The sequence below is a fragment of the Ceratotherium simum genome, chromosome 1 (assembly GCF_057802395.1).
Source record: "Ceratotherium simum simum isolate JZ-2026a chromosome 1, ASM5780239v1, whole genome shotgun sequence".
Classification (NCBI taxonomy): domain Eukaryota; kingdom Metazoa; phylum Chordata; class Mammalia; order Perissodactyla; family Rhinocerotidae; genus Ceratotherium; species Ceratotherium simum.
Genome location: NC_141900.1, coordinates 98760246 through 98785819, shown reverse-complemented (window position 1 = coordinate 98785819; position 25574 = coordinate 98760246). Strand labels below are relative to the sequence as shown.

General features: G+C 38.1%; 2 protein-coding genes and 1 pseudogene across 2 annotated transcripts; all 3 read right to left on the bottom strand.

Annotated features, from left to right (window-relative positions):
* Positions 1–3343: 3343 nt before the first annotated feature.
* LOC101394303 (olfactory receptor 2A12-like) lies at positions 3344–5936 on the bottom strand. The gene is given in 3 exon segments (XM_087434625.1): positions 3344–3611; positions 3613–4133; positions 5931–5936. Coding segments are annotated over 3 exon segments (795 nt in total).
* Positions 5937–6861: 925 nt separating this feature from the next.
* Positions 6862–7794, bottom strand: LOC147918306 (olfactory receptor 2A2-like). The gene has a single exon (XM_087436041.1). It carries the CDS (start codon positions 7792–7794, stop codon positions 6862–6864), a length of 933 nt encoding a protein of 310 aa, XP_087292167.1.
* A 12730-nt stretch (positions 7795–20524) lies between these two features.
* Positions 20525–24157, bottom strand: LOC101397417 (olfactory receptor 2A14-like; annotated as a pseudogene).
* Between the last annotated feature and the right edge of the window lie 1417 nt (positions 24158–25574).

Genomic DNA, 25574 nt, shown 5'->3' with positions numbered 1-25574 from the left:
TTTAACCCAGTTTTCCACCTTTGGAAGGGATATTATGTTCAACCACTCTGCTGTTATGGATTGCTGACAGCAATACCAGGATAGCAAGTGTCTCTCAGTCCATTCCCCTTCATATAGGTTAGGGTGCATAAGTACTGAAGTAGTAGCCTTTCTCAACCTCTAGCTAATACAGCTTCATTCACCGTCAACCCCAGTTTTGCCGGATGGGGTGAAAACACTGCAGCTCATCAGCCTTTAGGAATTCTGGCGTCAATGTCTAAAGGTATAGCTACGTTTCTTGCTTAGGAATTATCCCTGGTTCTGGCAACCATAGATGTAGCCCTGGTCCTGGTGTAATTGAATAAAGTAGGAAAATAGAAAGGGAGAACATGTCAGGAAGAATTGTATATGGTACCAGAGTCCTCAAATCCCCTAGAAAAGTGGAGGAATCTGTTGAGTGGAGACTCTCCCTTGGCCCTGCTCATGTTGAGAGTGAGCACTCACTCTTGACAGCACATAAGCCAATCCTTCCTTCCTTTGTAGGTGAGGAAGGACTATTCCTCTACCCTCTAGATCCTTCCGGTTGGTCTAAGAATTAAATTGACAGGAGATAGAATAATAGGAGAGAAAACAAACAATGTTTAATAATAAGTGTACATGGGAGAAACCCAGGAAATCCGAGTAACTTGCCAAAATGGCTGAATTTAGCAGATACTGCTAGTTGTCTGCCCTCTGGCAATTACCCACTTCATTGCTGATCTAGTACTTATTTTCTTAGGTATTAGGTAGAAAAGTTATCAGAGAAAGTGGACCTCATTCTGAGCCAGAGAGGATTAAACTATGACTAATCTAAGCCATGCTCTCAATTTCATCCTCTTTATCAGTGACTGGTTTAGAGATGGCCATTTGGCCCAGTTTTGGCCAATGGAGTACAAGAAAAAATCTGATGAGAGGGAGTGCTTCTGGAAAACACATTCCCTCCTAATGAAAAGGGAAAGACTGAGAAAAGAATTTCTTTATTAATTTTAAATATTGTTATGTCAGAAAATTCTCCCACAAAAACATCTGAAAGTGGCTAATCTACCATATTGCCAGAAAAAAAAAAAAAAAGCACCTCTATTTTGCTTTCATTCTTAAGCTTTGTTTATTTTGTAAAGTGTCTTGGCTAAAAAGATAGACTGGAGTCATATGGTTGAAAGTCACTTAGTCAAGACAAGTGGGAGTCTGAAATATGCTGGTCTTTGAGGAGGTGATGTTTGAGACCCGATCAATTAGAAGATCTGGTGGAAGAGGATTCTATGTCTTGTCTTTTCACTCTTTTTATGCTCTTCATTGATTAATAGACATTCTTGATTTCAATCTAGTCAAATGTACCAATGTCTTCTTTTGTTTCTATTTTATATATTATGTTAGAAATCCTTCCCTTTCATATCTTCTAAAAACTTGAGTGTTATACCTTTGACACTTTGGTTTTGAAAACACTAGGAATTGAGTTTTCTGCATGCCTGAGTACCTATAAAGTTACTCAATTTGCCAGCACTATTACTGCAAGGCTCTTCCTTTCCCCAGGGATCTGTCATGCCACATCTCTCACACAGCAAGTGTTTATAAAGGCCTGAATCTGCTCCTGTGCTCTGTACTCTGCTCAGTTTCTTTACTGGTCAATCCCCAGATGAATGCCACACTTGTACTTATTGGCACTTATAGTACATTTTGTTATCTGGAGAATCAAATCCTCCCACCTTGTACTTTACCTTTTTTCAAAGTGTTTGGGCTAGGCTTGGCTCTTTGCATTTTAGAATTGTCAATTCTGCACACACTCACACATTCTGCTGGGATATTGTACGACATTGATTAGGATGACATTAAATATATCAATCAATTTGAGGAGATTGAATCTTTGTAATATTATGTTTCCCAATCGAAGATCCTGGTATATCTCTCATTGTATATCTGAGTATTTAGTTACCATAGTGCCTCAATAAATTTTTCTAATTGTCTCTTTATAGTTTTTGTACATTGTTTGTTGGACTTATTCCTAAGTGTTTCAAGACCAAGTCCTGTTGTCTATGGTACCATTTGGTTAAATTTTATATTAATTATTTGTTATTGCTATATAAAAATATAATAGATGTTCATGTTGATTTTCTATCAAGTTATCTTGTTGAACTTTCTCATAATTTTAATAAGATATCAAAATATTCCTTTGGATTTCCTACATATGCAATCCTGTCTTTCCATATAATCACAATTTGTTTATTCCTTCTCAAATATGTGTTTGAGTAGGTGGGGGGTATGCTTGTATTTATGCTTTTTGTCTCTCTACTGGTTAGGAACACTAGTAAAAATTTGAAAACGAGGAAAACAAGTGGCTATGGTGTACATCTTTGTCTTATTCTTTGTCTTACAGGGAAAGGTGTTAGCATTTCACCATTAAGTATGAAGTAGGAAATCTGCCATGTAGTGTTTTCTTTTTCTTTCTTGTTTTTTTGATAGATCATCTTTACCCTGCCCTGGTGGTCTAGTTGTTAAGAGTCTGTGCTCTCATCGCTGCAGCCAGGGTTCGTTTCCTGGTCAGAGAACCACACTTCCGTCTGTCAGTTGTCATACTGTGTTGGCTGCATGTTGCTGTGATGCCAAAAGCTATGCCACCAGTATTTCAAACACCAGTCGGGTGACCCATGGAAGACAGGTTTCAGTGGAGCTTCCAGACTAAGACAGACTAGGAAGAACACCCACTTCTGAAAGAATTAGCCATGAAAACCCTGTGAATAGCAGAAGAACATTGTCTGATGTAGCACCGCAAGGTGAGAGGAGGGCACAAAAAACCGGGCAGGGTTCCAATCTGCTCTGCACAGGGTCACAAGGAGTCAGAATCAACTCCATGGTACGAGCAAAGATCTTCTTTAGGATGCTTATTGTTATAGCAGGTTGTAAAGAGTTTAATCATGAATTGATGTTGAATTTTGTCAAACACACTTTTTGATCTACTGATATGTACCCTTCAATTTGTTAATGTGGCGAATTTTTTTCATTGTTTTGTTTTAATGTTAAAAAATTCTTGCATTTTGGGGATAACAATTTTATAAATTATATTTTTCTATTGACTTGTTTTACTGCAATTTTCTTTAAGATATTTGCATCTATGGTCATGAATAGGATTAGACTGTGATTTTCTGTTTCTAATGTTTATCTCAGGCTTGGTATCAATGGCTTTAACAGTAAGAGTATTTATTTTCTCATTTTATGAGAAGTCAAAAAATAAAGAATACTGGGTTCGTTAAATTAAAGGACCCAAAAGGGCATTCAAGTACCTCGAATCATGAGGACAAGCTCACGCACTCAGGATACTAGAATCCATCCCTCATACTGATATTGTCTTCCCCACAAGTCTCCTCAGGGCGCCCTTCACCTCTGTGTTCCTCAAACTGTAGATCAGGGGATTCAGCATAGGGTTGAAAAGGCTATAAAACAATGATAGAATCTTCCTTTGTTCTTGAGAATGGTTGGATTTGGGGGCCAGGTACATGACGATGGCGCTGCCAAAGAAGAGCCCGACCACACAGAGGTGAGAGGAGCAGGTGGAGAAGGCCTTTCTGCAGCCTTCTGCAGACTGGATCCTGAGGATGGCAAACAGGATGCGTGTAGGAGGCGAGCACCAAGCAGAGGGGCCAGACTAAGACAAACACGGAGCCCAGAAAGAGGACCATTTGGTTGAGCCTAGTGTCAGCACAGGCCAATTTGAATACTGACATGATTTGACAGAAAAAGCGGTTGATTTTTTGTGGCCAACAAAATGGCAGCCTCAGAATGAGAGTGATATGGGCCAGGGCCAAGAGGAAGCTGAATATCCAGCAAGTGGAGGCCAGGACAGCGCACACTCTCCAGCCCACGATGACAGTGTAATGTAGGGGATGGCAGATCATCACGTACTGATCATAGGACATCACCACCAAACTCATACACTCTGTGATGGGAAATGCCAAATACAGAAAAGTCTGAAGTATGCATGGAATGAAGGAGATGGTTTTCTTCTGCACTATAAGATTTGCCAGCATCTTAGGGACAGTGCTTGAGGCACAGGACGTGTCCACAATGGCCAGCTTTGAGAGGAAGAAGTACAAAGCTTGCTTACATTGCTGAATATATTTAAGCTAATTCAAAATACGCAGCCTGACATCTTAGAATCTGAGGTATTGACTTTAGGCAACAGTTAAGCCAATTTTTTTATTCTCCTTGGAAGCACTGAATTGAAACACTTAATCTTCTCTAAAACTATCTTCTATTTCATGTTTCAGCAAAGACTTAATTGTTCTTTGAAGAATTTATAAGTCTAAAAATAGTGGCAATTTATATTCCAAGACATTTAATTATCTTGTTCAGAAAAGGGAAGAAACATAGAATTGCCTTTATTTTTAAATTAGAATTACAATCATATATTGGCAGCACAAAAACAATTTAGACATAAAATTATGATGGAAAAAACCTGCAACAAAGAGGAAGCATGCATAGATAATGATCCTCTGCCCAGTAAAGTGAATTGTGTCTACATCCGTGTTTATTTATTTAGGTGTTTTAAATGTCTAGGGCAGCATTTGGGACTTCACCTTTTTGGTTGGTTGTGTTTTTCAATATCTATATTTGCTTACAGTGTTAAATATTGCTTATTTTATGTTTTGGGTACTATATATTTTAAGGTTCAATCTAATTATTTTTAATTTTGTACTTATTCTAGAATTTTATGATGAGATAAAGTTTTCATGTTTTGTCAAAGAATAGAGAATCGTTAACGTCATGATACATTTTATAATAAAACTAAAAAGCTTCTGCACAGCAAAGGAAACCATCAACAAAATGAAAAGGCAACCTACCAAATGGTAGAAAATATTTGCAAATCATATATCTGATAAGTAGTTAATATTCAAAATACATAAAGTCATACAACTCAATAGCATAACAAACAGACAAACAGTCTGATTAAAAAAAGGGCAGAGGATCTGAATGGACAATTTTCAAAAGAAAATATACAGATGGCCAACAGGTACATGAAAAGGTGCTCAGCATCACTAATCATCAAGGAAATGCAAATCCAGACCACAATGAGATATCACCTCACAACTGTTAGGATGTCTATTATCAAAAAGACACGAAGTAATAAGTGTTGGTAAGGACGTGGAGAAAAGGGAACCCTCATGCACTGTTGCTGGGAATGTAAATTGGTGCAGCCACTAGGGAAAACAATGTGGAGGTTCCTCAAAAAATTTAAAAAAATAGAACATATGATCCAGCAATCCCACTTCTGGGTATTTGTCCAAAGGAAATGAAACGCTACCTCAAAAAGTTATCTGGATCCCCGTGTTCATTGCAGCATTATTTACAATAGCCAAGATATGGAAACAAGCTACGTGCCGATGGATGGATCAATGGATAAAGAAAAAGTTGTACCCATACACACACACACGCTACACAATGGAATATTATTCAGTCATAAAATCGAAGATAATCTTGCCATTTTTGACAACATGGATGGACCTTGAGGGCATTAGGCTAAGTGAAATAAGTCAAATATCATATGATCTCACTTATATGTGGAATCTAAAGAAAGAAAAAAAAAGAGCTCATAGATACACAGAAGAAATTTGTGGTTACTAGAGGCAGGGGGTGGGGGGCGGGCAAAATGGGTGAAGGGGGTCAAAAAGTACAAGCTGAGAGTGATAAAATAAATAAATCATGGGGATGTAAGTACAGCATGGCGACTATAGTTAACAATACTGTATTGCATATTTGAAGTTGCTGAGAGTAGACCTTAAAAGTTCTCATGAAAGAAAAAAATTTTGGTGACTATGTACCAAGAGGATGTTAACTAGACTTATTGTGGTGATCATTTTGCAACATATACAAATATTGAATTATTAAAAATGAGCAGCCTTTACTTATTTTATCCTCGTTACCATCATGAAGACAATTGTTCAATCTCGTTTCATAAATCCAGAGGAACTTTTGCCACCACAAAAGAGAAATGATGTTGGCTATATGTAAGTTGTCTCATGCTGCTTGGTGCTAGCCCAAACCATCGTTGGGGGTAACACCAAGCAGCAGGAGACAACAATATTTACAAAAATTTGGTGGGGAAATTTTTAAGAACTTCAACAGGATTAAATAGTGCCTTATTAGAAATTATCATAACAAAATTAATGTAATATTTGAGCAGTGGTCAAATCCCTTAGCTCTAGATGATACATATGTTGACTAATGAATTTTTTTTTGACCGAATCTTAAACCTTTAATATTTTAGGATTTCTTAGATAGTTTCTTGTTCAGCTAAAGCTTTCCCTAACGTTTTTTCCTTTACTCCTAAATTATTCCATCAAGGAATTTAGAGTTTCTCTGAAGTCTTATTTCATTGACCTCAGTTGGTGATGTAGATTCATATAACTCTACAATATTTTCTGTATTAAAATTTCAGGTCTACTTTGGAGTTTTTCTCTTATGATATTAATTTTACTGTACTGTTTCCAGCTCCCCAAAGTGATGTCACAGATGTCTAAATACAGAAGCCAGAGCAACATATTGACTTAATTTTCTTTAATTTAATCTTTTCTTCATACATTAACATTTCTGGCTTAAAAAATAAAGAGAATTCAATATTTCTTAAAAGAAAGACTAAATATTATGATAATTTAGCTGTCTCGTCTCCTAACGTGGTCTCTAAGGTTTAGAAAATATGCTTTTCTGTGGAACTTAGCGATATTTTTCAGAGCTGGAATTTGGGGCAATTACCATTTTTATATCAAACATCAAATTGGAAATTTTTTCTGAGTTTTCGCTTCAGCAGATCACATATTCTAAAAGGAAATCCCCAAACAGCATTCTATCTCTCCTTCACATGGACCTCTTCTTCTGCAGTGCTCTATACAAGGCGCCCTTCACCTGAGCATTCCTCAGGCTGTAGATGAGAGGGTTCAGCATTGGGTTAAACAGGCTGTGAAACAGGGACAGTATTTTCTCCTGCTCTTCTTGTTGATTGGACTCTGGGACCATGTAAACCACCATGGCAATGCCAAAGAAGAGCCCAACCACACAGAGGTGGGAGAAGCAGGTGGAGAAGGCCTTTCTGCGGCCCTCCTTTGATTGGATCTTAAGGACGGCCCAGAAGATGCGCATGTAGGAGACGAGCATTAAGCTGAGGGGCCCAACTAAGCCAAACATACAGACAGCAAGGATAACCACTTGGTTGATCCAGGTGTCACCACAGGCCAGCTTGAGGACAGACAGAATTTCACAGAAGAGGTGGTTCACTTCCCGGGGCCCACAGAAGGGCAATCTGAGAAGGAGAATTGCATGCACCAGAGCCAGAATAAATCCACATGACCAGGAAGTGACAGCCAGGACTGTGCACACTCTCCAGTTCATGATGACAGTGTAGTGGAGGGGGTGGCAGATCGCCACAAACCTATCATAGGACATCACCACCAAAATCAGACACTCTGTAATAGCAAAACACCAATATAAAAATGTCTGCATAATGCAAGGAGCAAAGGATATGGTTCTATTCTGGTTCACTAAGTTTGCCAACATCTTGGGCACATTATTGGAAGCATAGGACATGTCAATGATGGCCAAGTGTGAGAGGAAGAAGTACATGGGGTTGTGTAGACTCGGGTCCAGACAGATGAGTCCCAAGATCATGCCATTTGCCAACAGACTGAAGATGTAGAGCAGGGAGAAGATCCAGAAGAGCAACACTTCCATCTCCGCACTGAGCTGGAATCCCACCAGGATGAATTCGGTGACCCATGACTGGTTGCTTCCCATTCCTTAATGACAGTTGTCAAGGACTGAAATATGATGAAAGATCAGAGCTGGAGAATCAACACAAACTGGAGTTGTTTATCTCAAAATATGCTCAAAGAAATGTTGTATCCTTGTCCCTACTTGACAGCTTCTCCTACTTCCCCAAATTGTCTACCTTCCTGTTTTTAACTTTTAATATGAAAGAAATTTAAACTTACAGAAAAGGGTCAAGAATTATGCAAAGAACTGCCATATACAGTCACCCAGATTCAACAAATTTTAATATTTCTGTCATATTTGCCTTATCATTCTCTTTTTCTCTATATATGTGTATTTTTTTGGAACCATTTGAGATTAGAGTGTAAACATGATGCCCATTTACTCCTAAATACTCATTTTTTCATCAAGAACATTCACTAACCTAACCACAATGTGCTCATCAAAATAAAACAATTTAATACTGACATGTTCCTTTAATCTACAGTATTCTCTCTCTAATCCCCCCCATCAAGGACCCAATCCAAGATTACAGATTATATTTCATGTCATCTATCTGTACTCTCCTTTCATCTGGAATAGTTACTCAGCCTTTCCTTGCTTTTCATGACACAAGTATTTTTGAAGAGTATAGAGCAGTTCTTTAGTGGAATATTCCTCAAATTGGGATTGTATGAAGTCCCTCATTTTTGATTCAGATTATCCACTTTCTGTAGCAAAAACAAGTACCCTCCTCAGTGTATTCCATGAGTAGGTGCATGATATAATTTTTCCCATTGTTGGTGACCCTAACTTGGATCACTTGGTAAAGATGGTGCCTCTAAAGTATCTCCACTATAAAATCATCATTTTTTTCCCTAATGTGATTTCTGGAGCAACCATTAAAATTAATATATAAATATTCAGTTCCTCATAAAGCTCTTGGCCTTTAATTTCAGCATCCATTGATTATCTTGCCTGACTCAATTATTGGTAATGGGTATTGCAAAACGTGCTGTTCTAACTCCTTCTTTGCTTTTATATTTATTGATTGTGAATTTCAGTATAAAGAAAGACACTATCTATCATCTTTCTATCTCTATGCATCTGTATCTGTCATTTTTCTCTCTCTCATTTATCTATCAATATGGACTCATGAATATTTTTTTATCAAGGGATTATAATTATTTATTATCATTATGTGATTAATTGTCTTATATATGTATGCTCCAAGCTTGCTCCTTTGTTCTATTAACATGTTCCCATAATTTTTGAGCACTTCCTTACTTTTGATATGATAAGATGTTTCAAGCTCTTCTTGTACATTCTCCACTTCAGCTATGGATGCAGCCATATCTCCAAAAAGATCTCATTACTTTTAGTGAAGAATCATAGTGAAGAATCATATAAACTAATATCTGGATTTTAATAGTTTATATTTTTATCATGATTTTTGCCAAATCTCTAATGTCCTCATTGAAATAATGAGCATATGATTAAGGAAGGTATACAAACTGTTCTAGGGGATAACAGACTGTTATAATTACTTCTGAAAATCTAATATATCTTTTTTGTGTGTGTGAGAAAGCCCTGAGCTAACATCCGATGCCAATCCTCCTGCTTTTGCTGAGGAAGGTTGGCCCTGGGCTAACATCTGTGTCCATCTTCCTCTTCTTTATATGGGACACCGCCACAGCATGGCTTGACAAGTGATGCATCAGTGCGCGCCCGGGATCTCAACCCGCAAATCCCGGAGGCGGAGCGCGCCTTTAACCGCTGTGCCATCGGGCTGGCCCCAGAAAAACCAATATATCTTAACTGACTTCCTTTGTGGAGTCAAATCTATTTCACTAAATTAACGTTAGCATTGAAGACAAACATCTTGATATTATTCAGTTATTTAGTTAAAGTATATATTTGTAACTAGCATCTTATTATCAAATTTATATTATTTTCTTGCTTTTATTCCTATTTAGAAAATTACAGACTCTTGAATATTTGAAATATAGAGATTAAAGTTTTAAGAGTGTGGTTCATTGTGTGAATAAGGTGGTACCTACCTTGTATGTGCTTTTGACATTGTTTCAAAATCTTCTTAGAAAAACGTTGTGAAACTCCATTTAAAAGGCTAAAGAGATAATACCCTGAAACATACAATCAGAAATGATCACTCTTAATAATTTGTACATACAGTTATACCTTTTTACTGTACATCTATTTTCCTACATAACATGAATTAAAAGAAATACATCAAACAATGTTTCTAGTTTACCTAGTTCTTTCATTTAGAAACATGGGAACGATTTCCCATGTCAAAATATTTCTCTGCAACATACTTTGAACAGCTGCATACTATTTCCCTGAATATGAATATTTTATTTATTTAACGTATCTTCTCATTAGGCTTGTACAATATAATGCTTCATGGATTAAATTTTATACATATGTATTTTTAATTTTTCATGAACCCTTGTAATAAATTCCGAGACTTGAAAGTGCTCAGTCAAATCAATCACACACTTTATATCTCTATGTGTATGTATCTATCTATCTCTAGTCATCTAAAATTCAAACAAGCAAAACACACAGATGTATGAAGACTTATCTCTGTAAGAGACCAGCCAGTGGGATGTGGTGTCTAACTTAACAGCCACGACTATAATCCTAAATTCACTTTTCCTATGTGCTTCTCCCACTTGAAAGCTTCTTCTCTCATGCTGGCTCCTACAGGGGCATTGATACCCTTCTAATGCTTTGGTGAAAGCCTGTTTAACATCAGCCTCCTTTGGTTCATTCTTATCTCAGCTTGATATTAGATACTGAGAAAGAAGAAAAATATTAAATGGAAGTTAATACCCCACCAAGCTTAAGTACAATTAGACATATAATGTGTGCAGCTGCCTAGTTATCAGGCTGAAATTCTCTTGTTCTTATTCTCTTACTCCACTTGCTACCTGAGCTGTCTACCCTCTAATTCAAGGAGGTGACACAATTTAATGTGACATTTGTTTGTGTTTCCTACACCTCAGATTCCGTGTGAAAGAAACCATCCTAACACTGCTATTCAGGTTTCCTTTCTAGACATCTTTATGCCTATATTAATAAGAACAAGAGATACAGATTTCTCGTATAGAATCTAACCTAGTGTTTTCTTCTCAATTCCCATTTCCGGCTTGAGAGGAAATCCTGTTTCCTAGGTGAATGACATCTGTAATTATTGGACTCTTCACCATTCAAAAGAGGGAGATTCTTACCTACACAGGAATTCAAGTTAAACAATATTTCTATATAATCAACACTTATCACTTAATAATGTTTCATAAATATAACGCCATTTTATCACACATGGCTTACAGGAAGGTTTCAATAGAACAGACAATGCATCCCCAGATAGTTATGTGTTAAATCTCTTAAGATGATGGATATAATTTTAGTTCACATATTTTTTAATGCTTCTGAGGGTAGAATGAACTCAGTAATTTTAAAAATGCTGAGAATCATTGTATATCCCTCCAGAGGATATCAGGCTTAAGTAAATGTCAATTCTCAAGCTGGTGTATATTGAGCTGGAAAATGCACATGGGTCATTCAAATACTAGTATGGTTATGGACTGTGCTTATCACCGCCCTCATTGTGTAATCTTGAAGGGGTGTTGGAGTGCAGTCACTGCCCTCCTCATTTGAACCATTTTATTGAAGTTTCCAACCAGTTCCTATAAAAAGAAAGAAGGCCGCCTATTTGCCCTTCTCTAGGCCCTATTAGAAGGCTAATTATCAGCATATAAAGAGGGTTTTTTCTATTCTTGGGAATTAGAGTAGAGTCATATGAGGAGGCTCTTCAGGCACCTAGTAAATGTATAGGCTTCGTCAATAATAACAGTTAAAAGAGTTATATTCTCACTATAAATATCTGGATAATCCTCAAGATAATATTCAAGATAAAAAGGGGTTTATACCAAATGTCTTTTATCTGAACTGAGATTCCTTTTCATGGAGTAATAAGTCTTGCAGGTGGGTAATATGTCCTGTACATCTTTATATCTCATAGTAGCTGGTATACTTCTAGATGAAACAGGCACTCAGGAAATGTTTGATAAATGGATGATTGGCACTATTAGTTCAAAAAATGTATGTACTAAGCATCTTCTGTTTGCCAGTTTCTATCGACCAAGACATGGTTTCTACTTTCTTAGAAAAGTTCACAGTTAGAATTTGATCACTGGAAAATGAAACAGAGATAAAATCATAGATTCTTTCACTTCCATAAATATGATTGCATTGGGAGGATTCTATGTAAATGTTCATTAAGTTTGAGACATTGATTTTGCTACATTAAAGAATAGTCCTATGTTAGGTAAAGTGGGAGATAGTAAGAGCAGTATTGCAAAATTCTACTTTAGACACAGGTGGACACAATAAGCAATGTCTGAAATGAATTTAATCTCTGAAAGTAAAGGATAATAATATTGCTGAAGGTAACTCAATCTATTACTACCCAGCAGGAACATTTATTTAACTTTTTAGTCTAGTTCTTTTTACGTCTGAATTAATAAATATTTTTATCTTTATTACCATTTTTCTGTGAAAAAACAAACAACATAAAAATAATTGAAGGTAGATTAAAACTCTAACGCAGATACAGTACTGGAATAGAGAAGAATATATCACAGTAGTGATATCTAAAACTTCCCCTTCCAAATAGAGTAAATGAAACTATAACAGCTCAGATAACGAAAGGTTTGCATGGTCGGTATGAGCAATTCTCTTCCTGAGCAATTTTTTAACCAAGAATATTTCTTGATCTCTGAGCTTTATTCTATTTTTCCAACTCTTGTCAGGAGTGTTGGTGCTCATTCTATCCTGTTTTGTGATACGAAAGGAATTGATATGAAATTCTGTGATTTCAAGTCAGATAATCATCACAATAGGGTGATAACCTGAGATAGTTCCAAAAAGAAACAACTATGTGACAAACTTGTGTTTTACACTGTTTAAGCAAAGAAAAGATTTACTGCAACTGTTACTAGAATATTTTTTTCCATTGAGAGAAGTTTCCCTGGACATGAATATCTTCATTTAGGCTAGGTAACACAAAATTCTTTCATTAATTTGGCTATTTCAGAGCCTTATTCAGAGACAATGCCTGGATGTACAGCCTCTCCTTCTCTGAGCTTCTTCTCATTGAGACAGTTGTGCTAGCTCTGACCACCACATTTAATTACATTGGGAGGTTATGGTGAGAGATGATGAGGGAGTTCAAGGACCTCCTGCCCACAGCACAGCAGGCAGAGTTTCCCTAAGATGGGGGAGGGAGACATCTAAGTGTCTATTAAATCCACCTTCAATACATAATACGAGTCAGGAGGGAAGATGACCCAGGAACGTCATTCTTGTTCACAGAGCCATGGTGGTTTCCGATACTGTCCTGTCCTATATCAACTACTCATATTCATAACCACCTCCAGAATAAATTAATCTCTTCTGCAAAAGGTGATGCTAGCACTGGATTTCCTCACAAGAATTTACTTTGACCTAGAATAAACCTACATACGTGAGAAATGTACCTCTAAAATAAGTGTAGTATCCTCCTCCCTTAGCAGCTTTCAGAGGATGTAATCCCAGATACAGGAGGCGTCACTCACTGGGCCTGCTGAAGGTTCTTCAAAGAACCCCAGGAGCAGACGTTTTATTTTAGAATCAGATGAATTAAAAACAATCTTGAGTTTCTATTGAGAATTAAAATTCCCAGAAGAATCATAAGATATCATACCTATTTATCTTCTCCCTAAGGGTGAAAAAAATTCCTGAATTTTCTCTCAGGAGGAGCCATAAGATTGTGTCCAATTATCCTTGGGGGAACAATTCTAGAGAATGGGCAGGGCAGACAATGGCATCACAGTGTTTCTACACTGACTTTCCAATATGTCAAGGATTATAAACCTGAGACAGAGATTAGAAATTACAGTACCCAAACACGTAAAATTTTACTGTTTTATGAATTCATGCTTCTCTATAGACCCCATGAAGGTACATGAGAAGCTGGGACTTTTGGATGGTTGAGAGATGGGTTCCCATGGAGCCTGTTATGGCAACACTGAGAGGGAATTGATCCCCCAGCCAAGATGTATCTCCATCTGCAGTAGGGTTGAGAGATACAAATGAGGAAGGATGGTAACATCCCTATGTAACAATTATTGAGCACTTCTTATGTTTCAGAAAATGTGCCAAATGCTTTCTATTGACTACATAGTTTAATCTGGTCATTATCTCCATTTTACATATGTGGGGACTGAAGTTTAATAGACTAAATTATAAATTCTTTAAGCATGGTCCAGGAACCACTGGGAATTTCTGAGAACCTGTCAAAGGGTCCTTGGGATCCAAACTATTTTCACAATAATATTTCGACATTTTTTACTTTTTCACCCTCACTCTTTCCTGAGTGCACAGTAGAGTTTTCTAGAAGCAACATGATGTGATATTGCAACACATAGAATGCAGAAGAAGAAGTAAGATCCAGCTGTCTTTCGTTAAGCCAAACATTTAAAAATTTTTCAAGTGTGCAAAACATAACTACTCTTTTCACTAATTTTTTGTTTTATAAAAGATAGTTATTTTTAATAAAAATACAGTATTTTTATTAACGTATAATGGAAATATTTCTAAATGAATTAAAAGTAACAAAATTCTCAGTTTTAATTTCTAATATGATACTATCAGCAAATACAACCACATCAGTAAAATGTCTTTGTGTCCTTAGTAATTCTTAAGAGTTCAAAGGGGTCTTGAGACCAAAAAGTTAGAGTACCCTTGCATAAATGGTTGATTACCAATGTAGCAAGGGCCAGAGCTGGAAACATGAATTTTTATCAGATACCAATATCTATTGCTGTTGCAACAAATAGTCACAAACTTATCGGCTTAAAACAGCACACACATCTATTTCCTGTTTCCATTGGTCAGAAGTCCTGGTACAGGTCAGCTGGATTCTCTGCTCAGGTCTCACAGGCTGAAATCTAAGTCTTGGCTGGGTCTGTATCCTCATCTGAGGCCCTTGCACGTGCCCTCTCCATCTTCAAATCAGCAGGTGAGTTGAGTCGTTCACACTTTAAAGGTCCCTGACTTTCTCCTCCGCTGTTAGATAGAGACAAGTCCCTGCTTTTAAAAGGCTCACTTGTTTGGGTGAGTCCCCCGAGATAATCTCCACATTTTAAGATGAATTGATTTGCCAAATTCCTTCACAACGGTACCCAGATTAGTGCTTGATTAAATATAGAGGGGACAGGTATCTTAGGAGGCCAACTTTAGAATTCTGCCTACCCCACAAAGTCTTTTTTCTTAACCACTGAGCACTGTCTTCATTTTTTTAGATCCTGTATTTTCCTCAGAAAGATGCCATCCTGTCACCACTATCTTTATTATCAGCTGTATCTGACTCCGGAAATCCCGTGCTAAATAAAAAATAATTCTGAATCCTAACTCAGAAGGGAACAATTTCCATTTCTGTGTCTTACTCTAAGTGATAGGATTATGATACTTTAAAGTTTATTTTAATTCCCAATTTATATGAATTTAACTGAGTAACCCTTTCTTGCACAGTCCACCCACCTGGCCCTTGGCCTAGGCTCTCCTACAACAAAATGATCATATTTTCCTGAGTACCTACATTTAGCAGAGTATTTATATAACAGATACAGTAGTAGTTTAGTGTAATAGATAGGGCAATAGCATAAATATGCCTAATGTTTGGAGGAGCTAGTGTAGGGTAGGGATAGACTCTAAGAAACAGCTGTATCCTATAAAGCCATGACATACATTTTCATATTTTTGTACTAATTTGATTACTTTGAGCTATGTTATTTGTACCTTGTAATAATCTTATGCAGAACTGTTTAGCATAGGAATGAGTTGATGGTTAGCTAAATCAAGTTCTTCTCAGCTCGGCCATTTTCCATTGGTGTTACATTCTGACAAGGCTTTAACTCGATCTTCCAACACACTTGATCATATGACTTATTAACATTAGGTAGTTGAATCTTAACAACAATGCTAATGTAACACCATATCACAGTATGGTCATAGTACAATTCAGTTTTATTACAGAACAAGTCAGTAAGAATTACAGAGGTATTCGCTAAGTGTTTCCAACTGATTTGACTCTTGCCCATACACCAGATTATTATACTGAGCCATGATTCACTTATTTCTGGGTTCCAAGTCAGCTGGGGACAAAGCCAGTTACCCTATCTCAGTTTAAAAGTTTGTACTTAAACTAGTTTCTATTGTGTTTTTTTATATAGTGGGGCCCACTTCTGTCCCTGCCCCCCCATGATGAAGACACACTATTATTCAGAATACTTCCTTTTCCTCCTAACTGTACTGCAGGTTATGTCTTCTTCTGGTCTATTCTTGGGGTGTGTCATAGTGCACCAATGAAAATGATAAGTGCCCCCAGAGAACTTGAATAAGTTCCAAGGTCTATAAGACCCTCACAAGTACATCCCTTGGGCCTCAGGAGATAGATTGGTGGGCCGTTGCCCCATGATTATTTTAGCCTCCATCTGTATCAAACAGTCGAGAGGTCCTGTTGGGTCAGGACTTAGCGCCAGCAGTATTCAGCATTGTTTGTTGAGACCGCCTGACCGATTTTACTGAAGTCTCATCAGATTTCCAGGCTAATTCCCATCCCTTGCTTTCCTCCTGAAACAGAATTCCCTCTTATCTGCTCATTCTAGTTAACAAATCTTTTCCCACTGACTGTCATTCTTTATTAAAAGTGAATTCAGTTTGCCCAATGATGCCTAGATAGCCACCTGTCTGCCCTAAAGCCATTTTTTGTTTTGTGGGACAGTCCATTATGCTTCTTGTTGCCATTGTGTACTAATGGGGTGAGTACAGTTATGATATATGTTTTGTTATCCCACAATATTGGGTCTCCCATACTATGGTTAGATAAATGGTAGTCCCACCTGGATGTAATTTAGTTTTAGTATGCCATAAGGCCTCCTAGAACCTCTCTCCTCTGAGGATGGGGCCGTATCCCAGAGAATTTATACCCATCATGTGAAATCTACATTTTATTCTGATTGAAACCCATTGTCTTCTCAGCCTCTGTTTAATAGCTTTCTACCCACAGACACACAAAAAAGGTGATATGTACCTGTGCACAGCACACTATGGCATGCTAGGAATGTAGCTGATATACTTTGTCCATTGTAACCAGGGACCTTTCTAAGCATTTGATCATCAAGGTTTATAGTTTTACAGTGATCAATCAGCTGAGAATTGTACAACATGTGGTCTGATGGCCATGTGGAGAGTGGTTCCTGGAAGTTTCTTCCCAAATGAGATCCTTTGTAATAGAAGCAACCTGAAAAATAAGAGTCAAAGGTTACTGCTACATTTGGTCTAGTCTATCATCATATCATATGACCAAAATGTTTCCCAGTGTAATGCCACTCGGGATTGCATGTTTCCATTTGACCTTGTCAGGATCCAACAGTGGGGTTAGTTTTGGCAAACATATGGTTTCATCATTTTGTGCATCTGGCATAAATGTGTTAAGAGATAACATCATTTTCTTAGCTGTGAGCCTTTCTTGAGGCACCAATGTAATATTAGTTTTCCCTTATTTTGTAACCCATTTATTTATTTGTTTGTTTACTCTCAGCTACTATTTCACCTCTTTTCCACTTACTATTGATTTGAACCCAGTTGTCTGCCTTTGCAAGGGATGTTAGCTTCAGCCACTCTGCTGTCACTGATTTCTGACAGCAATACCAGTTTAGCAAGTGTCTCTCAGTCCATTCCCATTCATATAGGGTAGGGTGCATAGGTACTGACGTAGTGGGCTTTCCCAACCACTAGCTAATACAGCTGCATTCACTGTCAACCCCAGTTTTGCCAGATGGGGTGAAAACAGCTGCATCTCATTTGCCTTTAGGAATTCTGGCATCCATGTCTAAAGGTATAGCTACAGTTTCTTGCTTAGGAATCATCCTCAGTTCTGGCAACCACAGTTGTAGTCCTGGTCCTGGTGTAATTGCATAAGGTAGGGAAACAGAAAGTGAGAACATGACAGAAAGAATTGTATATGGTACCAGAATCCTCAAATCCCCCAGAAAAGTGTAGTAATCTGTTGAGTGGAGACTGTCCCTTGGCCCTCCTCATGTTGAGTGTGAGCACACACTCACAAAGTCATGTAAGGCAAACCATCCTGTCTTTGTAGGGGAGGAAAAACTATTCCTCTACCCTCTAGGCCCTTCTGGCTGGTCTAAGAATTAAATTGACATGAAACAGAATAATAGGAGAAAATCAAACAAAGTTTAATAACATGTATACATGAGAGAAAGCCAGGAAATCTCAGTAACTTACCAAAATGGCTGAAGCCACCACCTTAAATACCATCTCCAGCTAAAGACAAAGGAGGATGTTAGGGGTAGTGGTTTGAGACTTCAAAGGGGAGGAAGGAAATTTACATGGAGATGGAAAAGCAAATGTTGACAAACAAATGTTTGCTGGGCCATCTATAGACAATATGACCCAAGAAAGAGAACTTTGATAAAAACTAGCTTAGTAAGGATCCTTGCAGGCTACCATACCTAGCTTATATTATATTGCAGTTATCTTAGGGTATTAGCTCCTTCCTGGAACAACCCTTCTATCTTAAATTCTTTCAGGCAGTTAGAGGGAAGGTCAAAGTTTCTTTCAGAGCCTTTTGTTCTTAAAAATAATCAAGCCAAAGAGATATATTTTCTGGTGGCAAATTCTGATTTCCACACCTTTATCTCCTCCCATTTTAGATAACAAATGTTTCAATTGCCCATTCCAATTCTCTATCAAACTGCTACTCAGAGAATGATATGCAACATGTCTATTTGATGTGATATGTCTTTGCCTATTTTTGGGCAATATGGGCTGTAAAGTGCATTCTTTGGTTAAAAGAAATATAACGTGGTGGTCCAAATAGTACAGCCTGCGATTTACTCCTGTAATCACAGGACCAAGAACAGAATGTGCCACTCCAAAATATGCCTCTTTCGCATAAGAGCTATTTTGACCTGATGATTATTAAAACAAGCCAGCAGACATAGGAAAAGCTCTGAATACCAGGTAGAAGTTACCCATTTTTAAGGGAAACTTATATTTATAAGAGAAATCTCCGTTTCTAAGAGTGTCGCCCTCTCTGTGCCAGGAACGGGAAGATGACTCTAAATCTCTAAAAAGTCTTTTCAGTAGAGAAGGCAATGACTTAAATCTGCATAGCAACTTTACCCTTGTTTACTGTGCTTTGCTTGGTAACCTCCCATAACTGACCTCATCTTAACAATAGGATGTTAAAGCTGTTTTCAAGAGCAGTGAGCCAGCAAGGAGCATGCACAGAAGAGAAAATTCTGATCTCCCAATGGAAACTCATCCTGCTGGCACTTCCAAATGCCAGTGGCCCTCCCAGGTCCCTTAAACCTTACCCTGTACCTTGGACAGGTGAGCCAGAGTTGAGAGCTTGTCCTTCTGCCTCCTTGTCAATTGATTGCACAATAAACTGCCTCTTCTCTCAAAAACTGGTGTACCACAGTATCCACTTCAGTACGCATCAGGCGGTGAGCCCTTGCTAAGTAACTCTCCATTAATCATAGTTTCCTTTAGTTCATTGAACATATTTATAATGGCTACTTTGAGGTCATTGTCTATTAAATCCACCATCTGGTCACTCTCACAGGCAGTTTCTATTGCCTGTTGTTTGCTACAATGGGGGTCCTACTTTGTTTCTTTACATGTCTCATAATTCTATTGGTTTAAAGTGAACACTTTAGATATAGCTCTGCATATTGGTACCTCCACCACACCTGCTCTGGGGCTTTTTATGGTTATTTACTTGCTTATTTGTTTATTGATTGCCCAGATTAATTTAGTGAAGTCTATTCTCCCCTCCACCAGCATTTCAGTGTTAGGTGTTAACATCAGAGGATATTGCTTTGGGAAGTGACATTGTGGTGTCTGTGCCTGCAGTCATCCTGGGATGAGAGTGGTTTTGACAAGGTTCTCTTTGCCTGCCTATTTCCCCGATCACACTCAGCCATTAAACTCTGTTAATTGTGGGCTGATTGGTCTCTTGTTTTCAACAATGCTCTAGGGCATAAATTGCTCCAGACAAAAATCCAATCCAATTTGGTTCCAGTGAAGGGATCCATCAGAGGTCAGTGTTGGAAATTCTTTCTGACCCTTGGAGGGCCCTTCTCAGCTATTTCTTTCTCCAGTTCTTTCCTGAAAATTAGCCAGCCAACAGATTAGCCTATATCTCCAATGAATCTAACAATCTCTTCCCACCTGCCTTTCAACACAGCTTCCACTGTTTTGAGACCAATCTTAGGCTTGAATTTCTCCACACTCTTGCAAATGAAGTCAGCTTCTTTGGGAGACATTACTAGCTATTTGATGGCTGGCCTATTTTTACCTCTAGGCAAAATCTCTGAGTCATGATTTTGTAACTAGGTGTGGGGACAATGACATGCTTTTTCCTAAATCTCCATTTTAGGGACAGAGCTCTCACTGGGTAGGGGTAGATCATCTCTAAAAATCTTTGCTTACTCAAGGTAATGAAGATATTCATCTATTTTATTTTCCAAAGTCTATATGATTTCTGGTTATATGTTTATTTCTATAATACTCTTTTCCACTGTGGCGTTTATTATAGCATAAGGCAAAAAATGCCACCCACCAGATTCACAACGAGTAAAGCCCCCTCCCCCATGACGATCTCTGCTGTCTCTCACACTCACTTCTCCTTCCACAGTGCTCTCCTCAGGGCACCCTTGACATCTATGTTCCTCAGGCTGTAGATCAGCGGGTTCAGCATAGGGTTGAAAAGACTGTACAACAGGGAAAGGATCTTCTGCTGCTCCTCAGGATGGTGGGATTTGGGGGCCATGTACATGACGATGGCGCTGCCAAAGAAGAGCCCGACCACGCAGAGGTGGGAGGAGCAGGTGGAGAAGGACTTTCTGCGGCCCTCCCTACATTGGATCCTGAGGACGGCAAACAAGATGCGCGTGTAGGAAACCAGCACCAAGCAGAGGGGCCCCACTAAGATAAACACACAGGCCAAAAAAATGACAAGTTTGTTGAGCCTAGTATCAGCACAGGCCAGTTTGAATACTGACATGATTTAACAGAAAAAAGTGGTGTATTTTGTGAGGACCACAGAAGGGCAGCCTCAGGATGAGAATTAAAAGGACCAGAGCCAATAGGCAGCTAAACATCAAAGAAGTGATGACCAGGAGCACACACACTCTCCTGCTCATGATGACAGTGTAATGTAGGGGGTTCAGATTGCCACAGACTGATCATAGGACATCACCGCCAAAATCAGGCACTCTGTGTGAGCAAAAAGCTGAATACAAAAATGTCTGCATAATGCAAGGAACAAAGGAGATGGTTCTTTTCTGGCTCACAAGGTTTGCCAGCATCTTGGGGATGTTGAGGGAAGCATAGGACATGTTAATGATGGCGAAGTGGGAGAGGAAGAAGTACATGGGGGTGTGAAGACTAGAGTCTAAGCAGATAAGCCCCAGGACGACCCCGTTCCCCAGAAGGGTGAGGCTATAGAAGAGAGAGAACAGTCCAAAGAGGACCAACTCCAGTGCTGGGTCCACCGGGAATCCCAGCAGGGTCATTTCTGTGATCCATGTCTGGTTGCCTGCCATGCTCCTGTGGCAGAGACAGACAAGCCCACATCCACAACAAGAAGGTCAGAGCTGTAGGGCAATCAGGGCACAAAATATTTACTGATGTTACAGAGTGAGCTTTTAGAATGTATTACTTTGAACGGATTTTCTATAATTTATTTTTAGATATGTTGTAAAAACTAAGCCAGAGTGATCATACAAATCAGATAAAAATTGTCCTTGTGTAAATGGATAATAAGATATATATATATAAAATTTATTAGAGATAATAAAATATATTATAAAATAACGTAATATGATACATTAGCATCTTCTGGTATGTAAGTTCCATCTCCAGTGTTTTTAGTTTTATTCTGAAAGTTTCTTTATTTCTGTATCAGCACTTGATGCTGAAATTTAGGTGTAAGTGAAAGAACATTTTGGCTACATGCAATGAACACATGTACATATCTTATCCTAAAGTCAGTTAAATGATGACATTTATGCAGCCTTTTCAAGTAGGAAGCTCAAAAGGGAAAAGAAATTTATATTAACAGTGGGTGTATTTAAGGATAGCAGCTGTATTGTAATTGTAATTTCACTTGGGTGTTTTCTCTTTTCCTTCTATAACTCAATATAGTGACAAATCTCAGAGCTTCTCTTACTTTCTGGTGTGAAAGAATCGTTGTCATCATATCTTCCCAGCTATGGCAACTCCCATTGCCCCCAAATCCCACGAAGACCTTCCTCATCCCTGTTACCATCCTGACCACCTCCTGCTGTTCTCATGGACTCTAAGCAGGTCACAGGGAGCAGGATCAGCTAGAGCATCAGTTGGTTAGTTTTTTCTAGATATAGACATTTTAACACTTTTGATACCTATTGCCAGATTCAGGGAAGACAATTTGTACCAATATCTCCCTCTGACAGTGTGTGAGAATTTTGTCTCTTTCCCTCATGACCATAAACATTACAAATTATCAGTTTTAACCTTTGCTAATTTGATATGTGAATAATTTCATACAGTTTAAATTTATATTTCAACAATACCTTACACACATTCCTTGAGTGAATCATGTTTCTGCCTCTGTTCTAAACTCTGAAGGCACAGCAGTGGTTAAAGAAAATACTCTGAAGGAGAGACATATTCTGAGGAAGTAGGTGGTACTTTTGTCGTCTATTGCTCATGTTTCCATTTAGGGGAGAAACTCCTCTACCCCAGATGAAGCACTTGGGAGTATATCTGTCCTGTCTGTTCTCTAGTTTATATGATTTGTGAAACAGGAAAAAGGAACTGAGGATGCCCCTTCTCTGCTCTCTTTTTTGCTCATATACATCTCTATCCTTCAGGTGACAGCCTGCAGGAGCATTTTCTGTCGCCTTTGGGGGTGGAGGTGGGCTAATGGTTGGGATTGTAATTTGGAGAGAAATTTTTTTAAAGATATAAACTATGTTTTCCAATAAACCTCACTAATAAAACACATTTTTAAACTTTTTACCTGATTCCAGTGTCTATTTCTCAATTTATTTTTTCAGACTTGAAACAAGGAGAGGTGATGGTCAATTACCACCCCTAAAACACCAGGAGTAAAGAAATCAATAAAATATTTGTTGCGAGTGAAAAGTACTATGAAAGGAATAAACAGAATAAAATGATAGACAGTGCCCTGGTTGGAAGGGGCTCCTGTAGATGAGATTGTCAGGAAAGGTGTCTCCAAAGAGGAGACGTGGGTGGAATCTAAATGATGAAAAGGAGTCCACCCCAACTACAGACAAGTAGACCACTCCTTGCACAGGGAACAGTAAAGGCCCATTTCTTGGCAGGAATAATTTGGTGAGTTCTGGGAACAGAAAATATCCAATGTCCCCAAACTATAGCGACTAGGAGATTGTCAATATTCATCGTAATCCTGTTTAAATTTTTAAAAATTTGGAATTGACATAAAAGTTTATAATCTGGAGATGAATTAAAATATTTGAGTACTTTTGTAGCACACAATGCTATACTAAAGAAGATAATATAGATCTTCATATAGTGGAAGGAAAAATTTTCCACAAAGAGTCAAAGCATGTGTGTATAACAAGATCCACTTTATACTTTAAAACGTAAGCAAATTTATATACATATCTTTCGTGCCTATTTACATAAATGAAGGAAAATTGTGTAAGTTAATAATGAAACTTTTACACTGATTATCTCTAGAGAATGGGATTATGTAGGAACCGATCTTTTCTATAAGTTGTTTGCATATTTGTTTTTTAACAAACTTTATGCATGATCAGGAGAAAAAACAAAATATTTCCATTTTTGAAGAAATCCACAAAGTAATATATAACCAAAGTTGCATATTATTTTTGTTCTTCTTGAGAGTAATCCTCACCAAATTTTAACAACCATCTGAAATCTGAACCAATTTTCTTGGAGCTTCAAATGGGAGAAATGTCACTACGTTATGATAAACAGTTAACCTTTGACAGGAAAGGGGATATTGAAAACTTCAATCTCATTTTTCTTTATAAAAAGATTTTTTTTTCTGGATTGTCCTGAGAGAGAAATAGATCAAGATCTAGTATTGACTAAAAGTAGAAATAGATCTCAAATCTGGTTGAAAATTATAGCAATATCCACCAAAATGTAGAGCACAGAGCACAAGCAGAGCGAAGTTCTGATGTTGCACAGGTCAAAGAAAGTGACCTTTGTCATTCAGAGGAGCATATTTCAATGACCTTCTAATTTTCTTATCTGCAATGTAGCTTCTGGGGATTTCTAGTCAAAAACCAAAAGAATTGAAAACAACAATAAAACCAGTCCCTGCAAATTCAGAATCAGAAGTGACAGGGAATTTAGCTGTCATCCATTCTAGGACTCTTTCCATCAGTTTCTTAGAAAAAATCACTTAGAATCAGCCTGCTTTCCATTGGGAATGTTGTATCCGAAGTAGGCTCTTGAAAGTCTGCTCTTTCCCTAGATACAGCTGGAGGGATGCACGGCAAACTTGGCCTCTGTGAATTCCCTTATTTATACTCCTGTGGTTGACCAATGTGCTCACTAGTGGACACATTTGATCAGAGTGCCATGAAATTGCAAATTTGAGAGACAATTGCTCTCTTTCATGTGAACTTATGTGTCTATGCCTACGTTGATTTGGTGTTTCTATTAACAGGAGGTGGCCCTCTTAGACCAACTCTTTAAGCTTTGAGTGGACACGTCACTGGAGCTCCCAAGAAATAGCAGCAAATTATGGTCAGTAAAATATCTTACAAGGTCACTCAAATATTTTGAATTGATTTTGTCTGAACTCGTAGATATATTTTTGACTTATTAATTGATGTATTTTAATTTCATGAAAGCGGAGCACTATTAAAGGATATATATTGAAATTCCAATTTTCAGAGATATGAAATGAAAACTGTCCAATCTCCAGACAATACAAATTTAATGACAGAATGGAACATGGCCCTTTGTGGACACACCAAATATTGTTACTCGGTTCCACTCAATCAAGCTGAATGGGATGTCAGAGAGCTCTTAATCCCTGAGACCTCCAGGGACATGGACATTTTGTACCTTTTTAAGATTCTTCTTGAATAAGCACACCTTGTCACCATGGAAAGCAAGGAACAAAAGTAATGACATAAAATTAGATAATGACTTCAGAAAAAGTCCCGAATGCATATCTTTGGAGCTCATAAGGACACAGGAAGCTGGAAAGAGTAAATATCTTTCCCAAGATTATCTTTGCATGAGTCATGGGAGTCCTCCAGGGGCTGGAGTGTGGGTGAGAGCTTGAAGAGGAAGGGCAGGCAGGCTGAGCACAGGGCCTGGGCACCTGTCTGGGACTGAGATGGAATCCTGGGAGCGCAGCAAAGGAAAAGCCCAGTGGTTTCATCTGGGATGTCCATGTGTGTGCCCTCTGCACCCAACCAGTGACCTAGGAGAGCAGGCACGTGGAGCTTCAGCTATCAAATATGCACACCGTTAGCTTCCTTTTTCCAAATGATTAGGGTTGTTTGACTAGTGAAAGTTTGTAAATAAAACATCTGGAATTATACAGTTTGGCATTTTTTTTTTTCTGAGGAAGATTGTCCCTGAGCTAACATCTGTATTCAATTTTCCTCTTTTTGCTTGAAGAAGATTGGGCCTGAGCTAACATCTGTGCC

Bases quoted from the DNA above. Each gene is read 5' to 3' on its own strand.
- LOC147918306 (XM_087436041.1), bottom strand. From the start codon at position 7,794: ATGGGAAGCAACCAGTCATGGGTCACCGAATTCATCCTGGTGGGATTC.